The sequence below is a fragment of the Barbatula barbatula genome (genome assembly GCF_947034865.1).
Source record: "Barbatula barbatula genome assembly, chromosome: 19".
Classification (NCBI taxonomy): Eukaryota; Metazoa; Chordata; class Actinopteri; order Cypriniformes; family Nemacheilidae; genus Barbatula; species Barbatula barbatula.
This window is the reverse complement of record NC_136782.1, coordinates 14,625,893-14,646,339: the sequence shown is the minus strand read 5'-3', so window position 1 is coordinate 14,646,339 and position 20,447 is coordinate 14,625,893. Positions and strand designations below refer to the sequence as shown.

At 39.5% G+C, this 20,447-nt stretch overlaps 2 protein-coding genes across 4 annotated transcripts; one reads left to right on the top strand and one right to left on the bottom strand.

Annotated features, from left to right (window-relative positions):
- Nucleotides 1-2,311: 2,311 nt before the first annotated feature.
- Nucleotides 2,312-4,858, bottom strand: LOC306908851 (uncharacterized protein). The gene is made up of 3 exons (XM_079482078.1): nt 4,094-4,858; nt 3,881-4,010; nt 2,312-3,793 (listed from the first exon to the last, which is right to left on the bottom strand). The coding sequence occupies exons 1-3, from the start codon at nt 4,657-4,659 to the stop codon at nt 3,038-3,040; spliced, it is 1,452 nt and encodes a 483-aa protein (XP_079338204.1). The 5' UTR covers nt 4,660-4,858; the 3' UTR covers nt 2,312-3,037.
- kiaa0753 (KIAA0753 ortholog) lies at nt 4,411-18,243 on the top strand. 3 transcript variants are annotated; one of them, XM_079482076.1, is made up of 18 exons: nt 4,411-5,231; nt 5,629-5,934; nt 6,018-6,243; nt 6,329-6,435; nt 6,567-6,629; nt 6,704-6,925; nt 7,022-7,217; nt 7,296-7,456; nt 7,819-7,949; nt 8,073-8,219; nt 9,091-9,180; nt 9,448-9,535; nt 9,701-9,757; nt 9,846-10,019; nt 10,236-10,311; nt 10,501-10,621; nt 15,478-15,699; nt 16,996-18,243. In XM_079482076.1, the coding sequence occupies exons 1-18, from the start codon at nt 5,022-5,024 to the stop codon at nt 17,132-17,134; spliced, it is 2,736 nt and encodes a 911-aa protein (XP_079338202.1). In that variant the 5' UTR covers nt 4,411-5,021; the 3' UTR covers nt 17,135-18,243. The 3 variants fall into 3 exon arrangements, with proteins under 3 accessions (XP_079338202.1, XP_079338201.1, XP_079338203.1); XM_079482075.1 differs by having other exon boundaries at nt 7,296-7,465; XM_079482077.1 differs by lacking the exons at nt 15,478-15,699; nt 16,996-18,243 and adding an exon at nt 12,139-12,279 and having other exon boundaries at nt 7,296-7,465.
- Nucleotides 18,244-20,447: the final 2,204 nt, after the last annotated feature.

Here is a 20,447-nt window from a genome sequence, read left to right as displayed (position 1 = left end):
AGTTTATTTCTCATATGTCAAGTAGCTGTGTAATACTCTGGATAATATACAAGCAGAGGTTGTCGTCACAAAAATATGCCCCTTAAGTGTGATACAAGACCCTCCATTTCGCGTCCGGTCCTGATCACACTTGTGTTCAATACAATTTCCTTGAATAAAAGACGACTACATTGCCACTCCTTTAATGCATTTTATAATTCAAAAGAAGAAGAATAAACAACACTAGCTTTGTCAAATAATTTTATAATAAAATAGTTATTTTTATTATGAATTTGCAATAGCAAAACTGAGTCTCATGCCCGCATATACAGACATCCATCAGCTGTTAATATAAGAATACAATCAGTGAAGGATAACCACACCAAAATAAACTGCAATTATAAAGAAAACACATTCAGAATACATCAAGAAAATCTCAAAGAGGGGACTACATACGCCAGAAAGCATCAGACCTCTTATGTAAATCACAAGTCAATTTTTCTAAAGAAAATATTGACTCAACCACATATTGACAGAAGCAACATGAGGAGTAGACCACAATAAGAGAATACATTTTCTTGCCAAATGGTACAGAGATGTAAAATACATTCTAGACCCTGCTGAGATATATTTCAGCTTTACAGATATATACTTGGGGATAAAGCAAAATGATTACCAATGATCTTCTGGACCAGTGTCTCTTTCTTGATCATATCACAATCCCAGAATACATTCAGTATCAATAATACACTTACACTTGAAACACAACTGGGGAACATTGGGGAAAAGCTTGAGGCGACAAACATGTGTTAAGTAAATGAACTTCAAATGTTTATTTTTAATAGAACAATGTTGGTTTCAGTGTCATTTTATCGAAATAATAATACTTTTCCAGCCCTTATTTTCACAGGGTCTTTCGATAATAACAATTCCATGAGGGAAAGATGTTTAGTGTGTGTCTCTATGATGGAGATAAAGAGGCAGGACCTAAAAAGCTCGAGGGGAAGATTAAACTCCGCCCAGTGTTTCATTTAAAACTAGTGCGCATCTCTCTGAAGCATGAAAAACGCGCGTCGGATACAACTGCAGGAATTCGGGCACCATTTAACAGCGCATCAGCTTCTAAGGAACAAACATTTCAAAGTGAAGTTATTTCAGCCACCTCACAATGAGAGAAAACAACCCCGTAAGCACTGTCAGGACCAACGAGGGAACGGAGAGGATAACGAGTTATCCCGGTGACCAGAGGGTGAAGCAGGGCAGCAGAGCCACGAAGATATGGGTAAAAGTGGCGATGGGCATCGCTTACTTTCTGTGCGTTTCAATCGCAGCGTTCTTTTTAGCGATCTACTACGTGCTCTTCTGGACCCCAGATGCGTCCGGTCACAACAGCACGAGGATATCAAACCGTTCGTGCCTGCAGGGATAGAGGGCACGGACAGAGGACGCGTCGCATGGAGATCCACTCACACGTGATCGACAAGGGGAGATTTAAAGACAGATGTTTCTGATGCACTGTGCGTGTTGCCCCGTCTTAAACGCGCGGGCCTATCACTTATTTACTTGCTGCAATGACTTGTTTACAAGTTATAATCGAGTATTGTTTTGTTATATCATAAAGCCTTTTATTGTTTATTGTTTTTTTCTCTGTCTTATTATTAAATAGCAATAAAGCACCTTAGTAAAAAATATATTAACAGTAATGCGACGGCCGTTTTTGTAGTTTGCGCTTGGTGTTTTACATTGAAGTTGCTTTAAAATTATAAGCACACAATTGCTCTAATTTACAGACATGTAACATTTACATGTAACTAGTAACCAACAGCCCTGCCAAACACCGTACCACATCTGTTTGATATCTTTTTTGTCAATTCGTGTTTTGTATTTGATCTTTTTGCCATGTCTACAATGGACTGAGGACAAACGAGAGCAGTTGAATCAGTATGTGGAAGAGTTGAAAAGATTTTGACAAGAAGAGAAATGGATTTATCACCACCTTGTCCTCATTGTCATTACATCTATTTTTAGTATTTGCAAATGTCTCCTTTGGCCAAAGAAAAAAATTCTGTTCTGGAGACACGTTTCGCTTATTCAATGCTGATCTGAAAGTTGTCAGAACAGATTTGTTTTCTCTGTGTTCATGCCTCCGACAGAGGTACATTGTTGAGTTACTGAACTGTCCAGTGAGTTTGAAGGTAAAAAAAAGATGTTATATAAATGGTACAAATGTCACAATCCTTGCACACTTTAAAGTTAAACCAGAAAACATTGTAAGAAAAGGACAAATTATGTCTGTTTTGCGTAATTCTAGTCGTTGACACGGTTACTTATTCAGTTCAATTGATTCAATTTTTATTTATCTAGTGTACTCACAATTTACATTGTTGCAACGAAGCTTAATAGATGAATAAATAAAGACATTGTATGGTGAGTTTTTCTCTATGCAATTGATAAAACTGATTGGATTGTTAGAAACTGTAACTTGTTAAATTGAACAATGATAGATCGTAGGATCTGAATTTCTTGAAAGCAACCTGTTTGTGTGTGTGTGTATATATCCTAAAGTTGATGAAATTCTGACTTAAATACAGACATATTTTGTGTGGTATTTGTGTTGTACAAAATAGTAGAATCTATCAGATCTATCAACTATATTATTTAATTTAATATATTATCAGTACTGAACGGATACAATATCAGTTTTAATTTAATGAAAAACTTCATACAAAAGACTCTATACTCATACATTCTTGTCAAAGTCTTCAGCTTGTACTAACAACGATGAATATAGTATACAATAAAAACTAACAAATGTACTTTTTGTTTAAAAATGTATTTTGTTCAAAACTGTATTCCGTTCATTTCAGGAGCACCCTTTATAAGGGTGTCATGCTGTCACCAGTGAATTGTCTGACCTCTCAGTCCTCCAAGCAGCAGATGTGTATAACGACTTTTCCAGTGCAGACAGTATAAAAGTTCATTATAGACATGTTTATATCAATTATAAATTACAAAATAAATCCAAACTCATCAATACCCAACAAATGTTATCTGGTCTTTAATCCTTCAACGATGCTTTTACTAAGGGGCCATTCTGATAATTTACGAGGAGGCAAGCAACTGTGTACAGCTCGTTGATGCTCCCTGTAATGGACAGAGGGATGACTGTGTCAAACAGCTTGTTTTGTTTCACCCTGTCTATGAGACGCTCAACATGGACCATCAGCCGAGCCGTGGACTGTGTCTCCTGCACCTCATCCGCTGACATACGTTCCCTCCTTGACAGGTAAGCAGTTCGGTAGACTTTGCACGGAACACATTCATCAACAAGAAAATCTCTGTCAACCATAATGGCCATGCCAGGTTTGAGCAGCGATATAATTCCAGACTGCTCAAAAAGCTCCTTGTCAGTGACCGAATCTGCATACAGGGATGACACAAAGGTGATTGCACCATGTGGTGCCATGCCGATGAATCCTTTGAAGGTGCAGTGGAACGTGTAACCGGAAAAGACATCACTTTGAAGCAAGAGTGAAGATCGTGTTTGGCACCGCAGTTCCGTGCAATCCATCACCACTTGTGTGTCTGGGTAGTCCTGGAACTCAATGGGGAGATGAGCCTTGACCGCCTCCTCAGACATCCAGATGCGGACGGACCCAAGAATGGTGTACAAAAAATTGGCCCAGGTTGTAATAATTCGGCTAACTGTGGACTCGTGGACGTTGAATCTGTGGGCCAGATCACGCTGCTCTAGTCCAAGCGAGAGGTAGACCATGAAAAGGAAGAACTCATCAATGGGCTGCACGGGCTGACCCTGTAAAAATAACAAGGTTTGCATATAATGTGCAAGTTAGGCTTCCACTTGTAAACTTGAGCTTTATCCTCCTATTTCTATATGTACCAATGCACTGCCTGCTGTTCCAGCTTCACTCATCGTTGTATTTGCTCTAAGTCTTGACACATGAATCATGTTGTGCGATGCAGGTTCAATGAGTTTCCAGAAAGCCATTAGATGGCTGTGAGTTAAAAACCTAAAGATATAGGACATGTTTAAATGTATCACAAATAGAAATGAATGACATATACACATATAACAGTAATGTAAAGGTCGTACCTAGTGTAGAACCTTATATCATCGTCAGAAGCGGCAAATCGCCCCAAACTAAATCTTTGACTCATCGACAACTCCTCCACCTGTCTTCTCAGTCGCTCCACCTCTTTACGGAGTTCTTCTGTCTGATCCAGCGCCTTATCAGCTGCCGGGGGGTCATGAACTGCACAATAATCATGTTCCACGTGATGCCCTTCCACTGGCACGGGATTCTCATCGACTTGGCTGCAAACATCCTTTTGCCCCGGTTCTGCAACGTAGAAGCCGTTCCACGTGAATAAGGTGGGTACAGCCCCCTTCCTCAGCAAGCGACGCCCACTAGGGTTCGATGGCTCGATCAGATAATGACGAATGAAGTGACGACTGCACACTCTTGTGTGAGATGTGATGTTTAATTTCTCACGTCGGATGTTGTGAATCCACGTCCTCCGCGTCCCTTCGTCCGTGGGAAAAGTGTGGAAGCTCAGCACAGAGTTGAACCGGGAGGAGGCTGCACATAACGGGACACAACAGTGTTCCGCAGCTTTGCTATCTTCTCGACGTTGATATTTAAATTTTCTGGAAGCCATAAAGCTTTACTGTGTATAATAACATTACTTGAAGTATAAATTGTTGTAAAATTATTCCAATGCGAGAGTTTTGCAACGCGCGCGACGAGGAAGCAAATACACTGGCTGAGATTTTCCCGGAAATACGTCAGCGGCGAGCGCATTGAGTTCATTCAAACCTGAAGAGGGCGACCGCGCGGGACGTATGCGAAACGGCATCATCTCTAAAAAACGCAAAGAAGCTTTTTGTTGTCATGGCGGTGTTTTAACCCGTCGGACTTTTCTATAAACAAACGAGGCTTTTGGTTTTGTTTAACGACAAGGTGTCATGTGAGCACGTTGTACCAAGCAAATGCCGTTTTTACTCGCGGGTTGTTCGTCTAATGCGCGGTGTTTGTGTAATGTGTGAAACGGAAGCGAGACGGATTATTCAAACGGCGCGGATTGTTGCGACGCAAACGGAGGATTTTATGAGCATGATTTCTGATTTCCAAAGAGGATCTCCCATGACTATTGGGGAACTGGGCAATGTTAACCGTGAATGGATAAAAAAACGCCCATCTGTGTTTAATGTTTATGGTCTGCAATCGCAGGTAACTGTTGCGTACAATAACTGTGTCAATGTATTGAAGTGCATCGTTGTATGTATATCTTTAACAGCTGGAAAAATGTAGAAATGCACACATTTGCTAATGGATCTTATGCTCATAATGGGAGTGCATTAGTTTTCATGGAAATTACAATAGTCTCTGGGAGTCTTGATTCTGGTGATGTGTTGCGTTCTGGCAGAAAAGAACCAACAGAACGACTTTAAATCCTTTAACACTACATAAGAGAAAATTTGGAGTGATCTCAATAGTAGACACCTAAAGGCTCATAATCGTGTTTGTAATGGTATCCAATATATTTTTCCAGCAGGAGTGTGGTATTTTTTTTTTAAATAAAATGAATATTACTGAACAAGCAATTGTGTGATTGTTGTCATCCCAGCTTCAGTTTAATGACACAGTGGCACCCAGCGTTTACAACCGAGCGACCCGTGTGGGACCCCCTTCCCCTATCGTGATAGAGAAACTTGTGCATAGGGCAGAGGGACGGGATGATGTGGAGAGCTGCACCAGCTCCTTGCGTCTCTCAGTCCTCTCTGAAGACAGACTGCAGGCTGCGGTCAGTCTGGCTAAAAAAGACTTGCGCAGAAAACGTCAGGAATCCATCTCCCGTTTGTCCGTTGAACATCCCTTGGAGAGATCACAGAATACCAGCCCTCAGAAAAACAACACGGATCACAGTTTTCAGGTGATTACAAATACACATTTTTTTGTTTTCTTTTTTGGAGGATTGTTATTGTTTAAGAATTTTGTGTGCCTCTTTAAAATTAGATATATTCAGGAGGAACACTAAAGATGTCAGGTCAGAAGAACCAAACGAAACACGGTGCTAAGGTGATTGTATGCACGCCTCCGAAACCCAGCAGTCAGCCTAGACCGGGACGGACGCCACCCACCAAAGACCTCAGCAATGAACAACAGCTCAGTCAGGAGATTCGCAAATTACAGAAGGAACTTAGCACATATGTTCAAAGAATAGAGCAGCTGACTAATAAAGGTATGGCTGGTTCTAATCTTAGCCCTCTGAAATAGAAAGTGTCTGTGCTGTCCTTAGTTTAAATGTGGAATTGTTGGACCCACAGGGCGTGTGGTAGAGGTTCTGGAGCCAGATGAGAAGCGCAGGATGGAGATCCGTCGGCAGGAGCAGGCAGCTCGTTCGGCACGAATCATCTACGTATTGCAAAAACAGGTCTGTAAACACTGCAGTTTACGTACCCAAAGTAATATAATTGAATCTACGAGATGAAAAGACGATATTGTGTTTGTTTTTGTGTTATTAGTAGACCTTAGAGAAGCATAATCTGACTTTCTGTTGTGCAGGTCAAAGAAATCCAAGAGGATCTAGACAAGCTACGTTCTCAGAATATTAAACAAACCAAAAAGGTACCCAAAGTTTTCTACTTTAAAGAATATTATGCCAAGTGCATTTTCTATTCATTTCTGTGATGCTTTTACAGTTTGTGGCAGTCGACCGTCTCGCAGCTGCCCACAGGGGAGCTATAAGAGCCATGCAAGTTTTCAGCAGCCAGCTGTCAGACCCTGCGGAGAGTAAAGTACCGACCTACTGCAAAGAGCTGGGCCAGCTGATTCGCCAGCTCTCTCTCTGTTCTGCAAAAGTAGAGGTGCGACAAGGATCTGCTGTCCCCGAGACAGCCCTTGACATTCTGCAGAAACTAGAGGTGCTGTTTGATCAAATATATATGTGCTCTCTATATAAATGCATTGTGTTACGAAAATTCAATTGGCAATTACTAATGTCTTGATTGTCTGCTTAGACCCTTGACTCAGCAATGAACAAACAGGATAAACCAGTGGAGAGTGACCAAGACGTACAGAATATCAACCCTGCAGAAAAGACTTCTGCTAAAGTTGGGGCTCGCAGCATGTCCCCTCCTTATCCCCTAAAAGGCTCATCCAAGAGGACATCACGGAGAGGACCTCCCCGTAAGCCTACTACTGTAAAAGCAGCTGGTGAGTTACCTAGCTTTCTGTTGTCGTCTTGTTGCAATACAAAGAATAAACAGGTACTTATTTTTCATATGTATACAGGAGGCAGATTGGCTGGGAAGCCCCACAGGACCTCACAGGCCTTGGTGAAGGAACGTAATGAAGTTCTGAAGGCAGGGCTTGAGAGCCTTATACATAATAAACAGAAGAGAGAGATTGAACCACAAAAATCTAAGAAAACCACCAACCCAGCCCATGTTAATGTGAGAAAGGTGCTCATAGATTTCTAAGAAGTTGGGAAATAGTTTTCCTTAATTTTGATTATGGTCATTGAAAGCCATGGTAATAGAATTTTTAAGGACATGAAACATTGCCTTCAGTCATTTTAAGACAACATATACACGTCTTCACAAAATGGTATGAAATTGATAAATAACAATGGCATAAAACAGATAGAACTTGTAAGACAAAATCTGATGTACCATTCTCATAATATATGCAAGTTAGTTTAGCTTCCTGAGCAATACAATTGAGCTTGTTCAGACTGCTGTTAACATATTTGCATTTACACCGTTGAGTTAGTCAAAGCGTAAGGTTGAAAAATACATTACTCTTCATTAACTAGGCCAGTCACGTTCAGGATTGCAACTTCCAGCAGCCCACCGTCTCCTCCCGGTTGAGGGAGAATCAGGTCCCCCAGAGAGAGATCACTGTGCCCTGGATACCAACATCTCCGCACTCCCCTTCTCGACAGCGGTTAGCACACATGTTCATACTACTACATTGTTATATTTAATTTTTTTCTGTTGATGTATTTCCATCACTATTTAATTTATTTCTGTGTTCATGTTTTACTTATATCAATATGTGTGTGTGTAGTGTTGTGGCTAGTAGGCCAGAACCCAGATGTCTATTATCTCCTGTTAAGAGCCCTGAAAAGCAAGCGCCGCAAGTCAAGTCTGTAGTCAACACACAGCTCGACCCCTCATCACATGACAGGAAACAAGTCCAGAACGAGGCTCTCAGGTCTGCTGTTATTATATCTTGTGTAGTGATTGTACTATGGACCCAAACCATTACCGAATGAACAAATGTTGTTCGCCAGTGTAAAAAATGTCAAATGAACTCTCACAGTGTATATATAATCCACATTTTGAGAGTGTAGATTATATACAGTGAGGAAAATAATCATTTGATCCCCTGCTGGTTTGCCTGCTTACAAAGAAATGAAGTGTCTGTAATCTTTATGGTAGGTTTATAATAACGGATAGAGCAAGAATATAAAAAAAACGGGAAAAAAAGTTATGTAATGGTTTTAAATTGATTTGCATTTCAGTCAGTGAATTAAGTACAGATACATTTAAAGTAAATATAATCGTACCAACAGTTGTCTCCTTCTCACCAAGCTTCTGTCTGTAGCCTATCCAAGGTTCATGCAGGTCTACAATCTTTGAAACCTATTTGGTCTTGACCATGGAGGTGGAGAGGTTGAAATGGAAGATACAGATTCTGTTGGCAGCAATCTTTTATATACATAACAAGCTGATTTAGGAGTACTTTCTTAAAATGACAGGACTAATCTGTGGTCTATATAGGCACATAACCAATCCGACTGAAATGCAAATCAAATCACAAAAAATTTAACTTGTGGTTTGGTAATTTGCCTCAAGCTACAGTCTTAAAATTTACACATTTCTTTGTGCTCTTCTAAGTGATTCAATTCCATGGCTAAGCTCTCTTTATCTAAACCATTATCGGTCGTCTCTTTCTGACTTGACAATTATCATTTTGATCGTCATTTATTACATAGACATTTGCTGCTGAAGGCAACATTTCCTCAGTAATTTTGTGTGTAAAGGCTGCAGTCGATCTGAATAGGTTTGTGTGCGTTTTACAGGCAGGCCTGGCTGGAGCGGATGACTGCAGATAGATTGAGAGAACTTAATCGTCGGAGTAAAGAGGAAACAGAACGCATTAATAAACTCTGGTATGACAGCAGCACCCTCATTATTATAGCCAAGCAGAACTGTACACTCAATAATAAGTATTTAATTAAAACGAGGTCAGTCTGAAAAATATATATTTACATATTCCAATTGTATTGGGACAGCTTAAACACATTTTGTTGGCTAAGCAAATTATTTTGAGAGTTTCAATAATGTAACATTGAGTTCAAATCCTCCTCATTTGTTGCATTTCATGTGGTAATAGAGTGTTTAATTTGTGTATATCTATTTGCATATGTGCATGGTAGGACCACTGTAGGCACTCCCACACAATGGGCAGAAAACGCTGAACGGGTCGCCCGAGAGAGAATACAACCATTGTTGGATCAAGCACAGGTAAACACATGCATCTGATGTTCCCACAAAACTTTAAAATCCATTGTTTTCTTTTTGAATTTATATATTCCCCCTTCAGGCAGCTGTTCTGTGTGTACAAGTTGGCATGGACGTGAATGCACAGCCTGTCTCTAGGTTTACAGTTTCTTTCTGTGTCTTACACAGCAGGTTGCTGGTGCAGGAAGTGATGCTCTCAGACAACGGCTTAAGGCTGCAGTTAAAGTAAGGAACTCACAATTTTCTTCACTCTGAAATTCAAGATTTTTATTTATTTATTAATGCCACTGTACTATGTTGTTGTAAATAACAGCAGCCTGAGGCGAGTGCAGACGTATTGAGCGAGGCTGTTCCTGATGATCTTCTGGAGGATGCGGCTCGTGCCGTGTGGACGACTGAGAGGCAACAGGTGGCTGAGACTGAGGCTGAGAGACGGCTACAGGGACCAACGCTAGAGAGCATGCTGCTGAGGATGGAGGAGATGGAGGTCAGTTGGTGCTGGGGGGTAAAGCGTAGACGTGTGGGACAATGATGTAATTGAATTAGATGCTTTCTACACATCATTGTAATGATTGTATTACGTCTCTTTGGATCTCAGACAATCTTAAAAGGCACAAACATGCACACATACAATATCTGCCATTGAAAACTGAAATGGATAAAATAGATTCGTGCTAATTATCTGTAATATTTTGTTACTCAGAGAGACCAGGAGGAAGTACGCAGACGTTTTGCCATGATCTCATACTCGGATCCTCACACATGGGATAAAGGCACAGGTGAGACACACCACCCAGACATACCATTCACATATCTCACTATAGAACATAGAATTACTAGTTATCAGTTTCCCTTGAGGGTGTTGTGAGGTCAGTCTCTACAAAATATATGACCTGGATATTATGGAGCTGTTGTGTACAATGGTTTCCACCAGAGGGCAGCGGTGTCAAACTTACTTTTTGTTGCAGATACTCACCGGAACATGTCTAGCTCTAGAACAGCCTCTCCTCAACCGATACGACTGACAAAGCCAGTCTTAAATGCTCCCAGCACAGCTCACATCCTCCTGCAGAAGCCAGTGGAGACAGGGTGAGTGGTTATCAGTGTGTATTGACAGTTACCTTTGGATCAGTCTAATTAATCAGTCTCTAGTATATTTGCAGAAGAACAGCACCCTTTTGTATATTTGCACTGTAATGTTTGTTTGTTTAAGGTATATTCAATAGCAGCCAAAAGAAAATCAAATAAATTCCTAAATATCTGCCAGCAATATATCAGTCTCTTCTCTCCCACCCCCTCTTTGCATAGCTCTGCCAAGAGAGAGCAGGAGACAGGTTTCTATCTGCCCAGTGGTTTGGCAACAGCATTGGCTCAATAAATTAATGAGAAAAATGAAAGAATAAAAAGGGACAGTCTTAAGGGCAGATGCGTTGTCTAAAGGAAGAGAGGCATGATGGGAAATTTAGTGGAACAGGTTCAATAGATACATTAGAAGATTAAAATGGTTTCTTCTCATCGCTACAATGAAATCCTTCAGCTCTGTGTGAGTGCAGTGTAAACTTTAAACCTCCGCGCCCTCTCGCTCGCTCTCGGTGTGGCAGCACAATGTCGACACATCTCATGTTTGATCTCAGGGCATTAAACTGAGCTTACAGCAGTAGTTACAAATTTTACAATCATGCATTTTGTATGCTACATTGTGTATTGCTAAAAAAAACACACACCATACATTTCATCTAATGACTGGCTTCTATGTAACATCCAGAAGGTAGGGTACACATTTTAGGTAAGTAAGTGACGGAAGTCTGATTTGTGTTTACATATTTATTTTATCCTTAACAAACCTAATGATGAGTTTAGCATCAGGCACATTAAAGACAAGATGATTACTGTGGTGCTTAGTCATCATTATGAGAGCCTGTTGTTTTCCTGAAGTGGATGCCAATAGGCTCTCTGGAATTGCTGCCTGCAGGGTTGGGCATTTGTTCACTGGTCTCAGGTCAGTGGCCACCATGCTTCACTGGCTGTGCCTTTATGGCGGCTGACAGTCTGTTTCATGCATCAAAATAAGAAATGGAGTTCCAGATAATAAGGACGACATGGTGTAATCCTTTTAGAATACGTCTCTGGGTGTAAACATAGTTCATCAACATTGGCGGTTTGAAAAGTGGCCATTCCAACAAGAAGATTTGGCTAGAAACTCAACCACAAGTTTATATATCTCAGTGTCATAACCTAAGCGGAGTCAAAATTAGGTCAGTTTGTGCATTGCATACAGTGCACATGCTGTTCGTTTGACTCTTTCGATCTCTTTAAAGGGACAGTTCACTCAAAAATGAATATTCTGTCATGAATAACTCACTCTCTAGTTATTGAGTAAATGATGACAGAATATTTTCCCTTTAAGCAAGCAAAATTAGCTATTTTGAAGCATGTTAGGGCTTATTTGTTGTCCTGTTTTTGAGAAGTTCCTCTCTCTTTCTCTCTTGTGTATTCCTTCATTATTTCAGCACACCACATGGCATACAGGCAAACATGGATGTCATGTGCTTCTGAGAGTCATGGTTGCTTTGAACTTGCTTTTTTATTTATTTCCCCTCATCCAGTCACTTATGCTGACAGAAAAAAATGGCTCTTAAATGTCAACGCTCCCTGAGACTTCCCTTCAGTCCCTCTTAAGCCTGTGCTGGCACATGAACAGTGACGGACGCTATGATTAAGTTTCCTCTGGAGAAATCCCACGAGCTGTTCTGTGTCTGATAGTCAATGCAGAGATCAATCAGCTATGCTGGATGTCATCCAAGAGAGAAAAAGCGTTAATAGGTATTCCGATGCACATTTCCAGTGTGATAGTCGATATATTTGCATATACAGCTATTGTACTTCAAACAAAAAAGTGTAATGAGGTTGCTTGTTTGTATGTTGCAGATGCCTTTTGCATCCCGACCAAACAGCAATATGGGGACAGTTCAGTCATTGTGAGGCCCAAATCACCAACCCTTTCCTTATCTGTACCTACTTTATTCGTCACTTCAGGATCATCACCTACTGTGGAAAAGTTGCTAGCTGATCCACTAATGTTTTATTTTATTGACGAGGGACATGGCCGTCGCCAAACTGTTTTCATTTATCTCAATTTATCCATCCAGAGGCAACGTTTAACGCATATCTTCATTTATCCTGCTTGCTGTGATTAGTTGTTGCTGCTCGATCAAGATATTGCTCTCTTGTGTGTCAAAAAGTTAATTTCGGTCCCTGGTTACGATCTATCCAATCATCCACAATCCATCATTATTCCTACGCATTATACATTGAAATGGTCATTTAGAATCAGTCTAATGGCTCAATCAAACTCTTGTTGAGCGTTTATGTCCATTTCCCTGGCTTATTTAAATCAGAATGTACGATTGTTGGGCAGATGAGGCAGCGAAGGATAAAACTGATGAAAAATGATTTATTCAAAGATTCGAACATTATGGTAATGACCTGGGATTATAGTGTGGCATTTTAAGGCCAACGGATGGAAGATTTATGACGGGAAACTGGTAAAGGTTTTTTTCTGTGTGAAATGTGCAACTGGAGGGGGCGGAGTCTCAAGGCTTCGCATCAGTGTAGCACGAGCTCACAGGAAGTGGTTTCAGGATTGATGCTGATTAGCGCATTCAGTTTATTATTTGTTGTGTAATCTCTGATTACCTGTACAGACTGCACGCGGTTTGACAAGGAAACACTGTAGAGTTTGTAAACAGCGCACACAAATATTCACCAGAACAAACAGAGCAGGGATTAGTTGTAATGAATGAGGTTCTAAGAGCGGGAGGTCTCCACAGAAAGAGTGTCCAGCACATCTGAGACAGTCTCTGATCCACAGCGCTCATTTAAAGCTCTAAGAGATCAATGGAGAACCCATGGTGAGGTCTGTTTTCAGTTTGATCCTCATTCTCTGTTCTCTAACCTTTTATGTCACATCTCCATCATTCTCTTTCTTCCCCTCATCGACATGCTCAGTTCAATCTGGCCTTTTGACAGTAACTTTGCAGCTGGTGATGGGCTCCCACCAGATAAATCGAATAAATCTGGAACCCTAAAGCTTTATCGTTTTTGATCTGTCCTTCTGAATATTGATAGAGCCCTGGTCAGCCAGAAGCTTCACACGTAGCGCCTGTGTTTGCAGAAGATAATTGTTGCTGCCTCACTTCGGATCGAGGAGAACTGGGATTTGACAATCTCATCTCAATAGTTGCTTGGTTAGGGAAGAACTGCTGGAATACTTGATTTGAAATTGTTGGGCACTCACGTTCACAGACATACTGGATTTTATGCACAAGCACATCACTGTGCCGTCTCATATAAATTCCATGTTGAGCTTTGAGAGTTTGTTTCTTGAATGTGACAATTATAAATGTGGCCTTTTTTTTGGCTCTGCTGTCGGCATGTTTTGACAGAAGAAAGAAAGCCTTTGGCTTTCATTATGCACACGTCTTGTCAGCTTTACATTTTGCAGATATATGACCCCATATGCTAATTTCTTTCTACACCTCATGTGACCTTACTTGTTTCAGAATCAAATTACCCAAGTCCCCACCTCCCAATTTGCATTCTGAAATTAAACGCTTACCTTGACAGTCCTTTCCAACAGTTCTTGCCTTCATTTTCTTTATTGTTGGCATTGTGCAGGCACTCAAAGGTTTCAGTGAATTCCACACATCCGACGTCTGAAACACTTGGGATAGCTGTTAGCTGGAGCAGTTTTCTATTAGCTGGACAAAGAAGGCACCGTGCGGGAACGGTAAAGGGGAAGTGATTGCACAATAGCATCGCCAGCCCCCATAATGTTCCATTAGAGAATAAATGGCCCTCGTACGCTGTTGGTGGTCTTGCGCATTAAGTCTAGGCTGCGCTTGCGAGGGACCTGGAATGGAGTGTGAGGTCTGTCTTGGCGAAAGTGCTTCTGTTGTGGTTCATGTGCTACATGTGAGCATGAAGAGTGCTGGTGCCTCACAGGAGCTGATTATGTCAGAGGACACGTGGAGGCTTTTTCTCCCTAGGAACCGTGTGAGGGATGGTGCCGGGCTGTTTACGCAAGTGCTTTCGATTCCAGATTTAGCCTCAAGTAAAAGAAAGGGTGTAAAAGATGGGCATATCAATTGAGAGCTTTAATTTGTTATGATTGTGTTTGGATAATTTATTTCATTAATTGAACTGGATATGAACATCTGAAGCACAGCAGGTGCTGTTTATAGGTGATTGAAATTCTATACTGTTATCCTTTTTTATAAGTATTTTTATTACTATTATCAGCAAAATTATAAATATTGAAAAATATGTGAAATGTTTTAATTTGTGTTTTCAAGGTTTTAAAAATGCTTGGATTTGGGATCAAGGGTTTGAAACTGCTTATGTGACAATACTTTTTAGAAAAAAACTGAAAAGTTCTTAATGTGTTTGCCGTTCGCATTAAAAACACTCTCATTTTGCCTCGCTTGCCTTAATTCTGTGCCCGTGGGGGCATACATATGAAGAGTTCAGATGTAAAAGTCAAAAATGAGATTATGATGTTAAATTGGAAATGTCATTTTAGGATCTCTTTTATGACAATATCTTCGCTTATTGTTATTAAGTATTTATACTGGAAAAGCATGAAAAAAACACAAATTGAAAATACTTGAAAAGTGCTGGAATTTGACTATACGAACCTTTAACTACCTTTTTAAGCTTCCCTTTAGCTCAATGGTAAGAGCATTGTGTTAACAACGCAAGGTTGTGGGTTAAAGGTGATTGCAGATACCTATGTAAAATGTATAGGATAAAGCGATGTAAGTCGCTTTGGATAAAAGCGTCTGCCAAATGCCTAAATGTAAGAGTTTTTAACTACTGGCCCCTCTAGACTGAACTCTTTGACTAGAGTTGCCTGGTAACCGTTTAATACTTTTGCTTTTTTGCAGAGCGGTATCAGAGACATCAGTGCTGGATGAAGATTCTTCTGTATTTAATGACCCCAGTCATGCAGTTACAGAAGGAGTAAAGAGGACAGGAGGGCTTTACCTGAGTGTGCCGCCCAGCATGCAAAGGAGCATTCAGAAATACAGAGAGAACCACGATGCCTTCCTGCAGCTGCTCTCACACGAGGCTGTGGGGAACTTCAACCCCTGGGTTATAGCAGACAGGTTAGAGTCTGATGATGACTTTATTATTTTATGCTGTTATGCTTTTACTGCAGTAGGGTTACATAAACTGCATTTCTGAAATTAACATTTGAGCAGTTTAACATTCTATGAAAAGCAAACTGAAATCACCATGCTTATGAAATCACGTGAGCTGTTATATTAGAATGCACATGACCTGGTAAAAAATGTAACCGTTTTAAATAATGGACTGACAGTAATTGACCCACAGATATCAAACCTTAATTCTCTTTCATTTGATGCCAGTCACTCAAGCGTTTCCTGTCACATCTACATTGATTTTGTGTGTGCTGAAGACATCTTCACGGATGTACACATAGTAAAACTAAAGCTTTTCTGTGTGCACCACAAGCAATAACAGATTAGTCATAAGCCCCACCACGATTCTCACAGCGAGCGAGTAGGAGTTGATTTTGTTTACTGCCTGTCGGCTATAATAATCCTCGCACACATTGCCATTTTAAATGTAAATATTAGCTCTGTTTTTTGATGGGTGCTAATGTGGAGTGTCCTCAGTGCAAATGAGCATCTTTGTTGTTTTGCTGGCACTCCTGCACGCCCACCCTGCCATTAACATACTTAAGAGAATTTTTAAGTTGGTGCAGTGCGGTGGATATTCATCAACCCCTCCGCAGAGAGTATACTTTTAACAAAAGTGCGAAAGGGGAACAAAGAAGCTCCGTGTCAGCCTGGCGCCGAGGATTTGATCGTCTCGCCATGGGCTGTGCGGGTGGCAAGAAGGATTGTAACAGATATAATTTACGGAAGTGAGAAAGTGAGGAATCTTAAGCGAAAATATTGTTTGAAAATAAGGAGAGAAATGAACCTTGAGGATTGAGTTATGGACAAACAAGAGCTATGGGGTTATTTTTGCAGAGGTCAAAGTAGCACCATAGAGACTGTGGATGGTTATTATTCTAGAGAAACAGAGAAGATGTGATATGCCACGGCAATTAGTGCTGCTGCTGGGAATGGGTGCAGGAACCTGTTAGTCTGCGGTGCATTGTGGGTAATAAAAGCCTTGGAGGCAGTCAATGCCTTGAGTGATCTGAAATTGACTGGATTCCAGATAGCTCTGCTTTTTTCCACAAAGGTAGTGTAATGCTGCCTCGAAGGAGGGATTTAGTATATTACAGTATATTACGTTTTTCAGTCACCCTGAACCAATGTATAGAACATCTGTGTGAAGATTCTCAAGTTTTAATTACTTTTAAAGTACAGGTAATTAGAGTGAGTGATGTGTAATACTGTAATTCTGTTTTCCGTTGTTTCTCTCAGTCTGGCTGAAGAACTGATGGATGAGGCTCTGGCTGATGTGGCAGCAGAATTCCAGGATGTTTGTGAGGAGTATGCGGAAGCTGTTTTCACTTCAGAATTCCTCCAGCCTGTCCAGTCCCCCACTACATCAGTGTCATAGTTACTTCAAAAAGCTGAAGCCAGCTCCATTTGATATGACATTGTAGTTTATATTTATATATGTTATATATTTTGTATTTTTTTATCAACAGTTTCATGTTTAAGATCAGGGAAATTTAAATAATTGAAAACAACCCACTGTTTAGAGCCTAAGTTTGTCTGAAAAATAAAATTTATTTTGAAACGCAAAGAGAGGTTGTGTATCATACAGGTAAAAAATGTGACATCAATGTGCCATAATCCATACAGTGCCTTTTGAATTAGACTCTTCCTGTTGCATGCAGCGTTGACAAAGCTTACTGTTCTGAAGAAGCTACTACATTATCAATGCATTATATGGTTTTACACTTTTCATAAAAACATGTCCCTTGTGAAAAAGCATTAATCTGTTGGCTCTTTTGTGGATTGATTTCTCACACTTTTTTTCTCTCCCTGAGCTAATTGTGTCCAATCCTGCTTTTAAATTCACTAATCTCTCCAGATGTTGTCCAGCCATTGTGATCAGGTGATGTATTTAGAATTGTGTGCGTTTAGTTTATGTGTCGGTTACTAAGGAAAGGGCAGGACTTCAGATGATAGTTTGGGAATGTGCTCTGACAGGACACATGCTCTGTTCACTAGTCTTAACAAATATGTGTTGCATTCTTTCCACAAAGGCAGTGTGTGGAAATGTGCACACCCACACCCTTTATATAACCAAGTGCGACTAATCATCAGAAAGTGATATAGTCATGTGTTTAGGCATATGAAATTGGGATCGGTCTAATATTTTGAGACACAGTTTTTTCCATATTTCATTAATTATTTTAGTGTGAATTCAGTCAACAGATGTCAGATTAAATTTCTCACTTTTGGTTTTTAAGCGACAATTGTTTGTTGCAGATGCGACTCAGGTATACTCCCTAATGTTTCAAAAACCTACTTATTTGTGACAAGTGCCAAAAGCAATGTAACAGAGGAAATGACTGCATTCGCAAATCATTTTCACACTTTATTCCACTATAGCAAATGCTGTAACATACAATGTTTGCTTGTTTTTTTAAATCAAATCTGTACCATATTTATTATGTCATCATAAGTTATGATAATAAATGTTTTGAAATGACTTCCAGATGTGTGCAAATATAATTCTTGGATTTCTCGCTGGCGTTTGCATGTTGTCATCATTGCTGTGGATGAAATTGCTTTTAAAGGATCAAGTCAAAATAAATTGAATTGCTATTTTTTTCAGTGACCAGCTGTTGTAATCAATGTTATCTATCTTTCTGCTTGTTATGCCTGTAGGTTGTTTCTGTTGCTGCTCATACCAGAATCCCAATGCAACGTAGCAATGTTTTGAGTCAGAAGGGTTTTCTGACTAATACAAATAGACCAAGTCCCTGAAGGAGTGGGTTAAAGCAGCACGGGTTGTTCCCAGGCATTTAAGAACTGTTTCCTTACTTCCCCTCTATCAATAGAACAGATTGTGATTTATTGCTTGGTGGCTAGTTATGCTTCAGCTGTAGTCAGACTGGGCTGAAAATCAAACACAAATGTAGTGGTGGTGGTATGTGTGTGTGGCAGGGTTTAATAATTACATAATTATTTGTGTTGAATAATAGTATGCACATATGAGACCATATTAAAGAGCGGAGCGGTAACCCTCTGACAGCTAGTGCCAGGCTCATTTTCTTATGTTGATAACAGCCTACATTAATCAGCTGAACTGCTTTTAGATGTACTGTGACAGAGTTAGTTATTTAAAGTCTTGAGGATAGAGCGTGACATTATGATTCATGAACACTCTTACTTTCTGCACATCATCTTACCACCGGAGTAAAGACATGTCAAGTCATATTTAGGTTTACTTCACAATTCTAAACTTTGATCAGGTATTTAGAAAATCACCTGGCTGTGATCACCACTTGTGTGATCCTTCTCCTGGGTTTATAAGACGATTAAAGAATGCGATATAAACAGTTCGGCTGCAACAACATACATAAACGTTATGTGGCCCAAACTTAACTTCCTGTAGACCTCTGCAAAGAATCTATAGCTGTTAAGTCGTTTTAATTTAATACTATTAGTATAAAGTAAAATATGAATGCAAATGAATGCAAATATACAGTTGATATAAATTAAATTGTAATATTACAACCAGACATAGACCGGAAGTGTGCAAAGGATTGTGGTTGACTGACACGAAAGTACCTCTGATGTAGAAACACTCTAATTACGTTAATTTTCAATTGCCATATAATTTAAAAATAAATAATTTATATATATATTAATATTACAACCAAACATAGACCGGAAGTGTGCAAAGGATTGTGGTTGACTGACACGAAAGTACCTTTGATGTAGAAACACTCTAATTACGTTAATTTTCAATTGCCATATAATTTAAAAATAAATAATTTATATATATATTAATATTACAACCAAACATAGACCGGAAGTGTGCAAAGGATTGTGGTTGACTGACACGAAAGTACCTTTGATGTAGAAACACTCTAATTACGTTAATTTTCAATTGCCATATAATTTAAAAATAAATAATTTATATATATATTAATATTACAACCAAACATAGACCGGAAGTGTGCAAAGGATTGTGGTTGACTGACACGAAAGTACCTTTGATGTAGAAACACTCTAATTACGTTAATTTTCAATTGCCATATAATTTAAAAATAAATAATTTATATATATATTAATATTACAACCAAACATAGACCGGAAGTGTGCAAAGGATTGTGGTTGACTGACACGAAAGTACCTTTGATGTAGAAACACTCTAATTACGTTAATTTTCAATTGCCATATAATTTAAAAATAAATAATTTATATATATATTAATATTACAACCAAACATAGACCGGAAGTGTGCAAAGGATTGTGGTTGACTGACACGAAAGTACCTTTGATGTAGAAACACTCTAATTACGTAAATTTTCAATTGCCATATAATTTAAAAATATAATAATTTAAATATATATATATATTAATCTGTAGTGCGCATGCGTAATCAGAGCGCTAGTTAAGCTAGTTTTATACTCGTAAAGCAGATAAGCGCTAGTAAAATTGAATGTTTTCATTTGTTTTGACAACTGTAACCTGACTTCAGAAGATTTCACTTCTTTAGTTCATTTCGCAGAACGAAAGCCTAAAAATAACAAACGTATATTGTATTCCTCTCTTAAAAGACTCAATATTCACGTCTGGAGATATAAAGGCTACTTATTTGTTATTGCACGACAGACAGTGCATGATGACGTAAATAAACAATATCTAGTCTCGGCGCTCTGAAGACTGCATAATGCACTTGGCGTCTT

Excerpts from the sequence above, each read along its gene's own strand:
- LOC306908851 (XM_079482078.1), bottom strand. The coding sequence starts at position 4,659 with ATGGCTTCCAGAAAATTTAAATATCAACGTCGAGAAGATAGCAAAGCT. Across the intron at positions 4,011-4,093 it reads GATATAAGGTTCTACACTAG|GTTTTTAACTCACAGCCATC; the intron begins GTACGACCTTTA and ends CTATATCTTTAG. Across the intron at positions 3,794-3,880 it reads GAACAGCAGGCAGTGCATTG|GGTCAGCCCGTGCAGCCCAT; the intron begins GTACATATAGAA and ends TTATTTTTACAG.
- kiaa0753 (XM_079482075.1), top strand. The coding sequence starts at position 5,022 with ATGCGCGGTGTTTGTGTAATGTGTGAAACGGAAGCGAGACGGATTATT. Across the intron at positions 6,436-6,566 it reads TCTACGTATTGCAAAAACAG|GTCAAAGAAATCCAAGAGGA; the intron begins GTCTGTAAACAC and ends TCTGTTGTGCAG. Across the intron at positions 10,020-10,235 it reads TGAGGATGGAGGAGATGGAG|AGAGACCAGGAGGAAGTACG; the intron begins GTCAGTTGGTGC and ends TTTGTTACTCAG.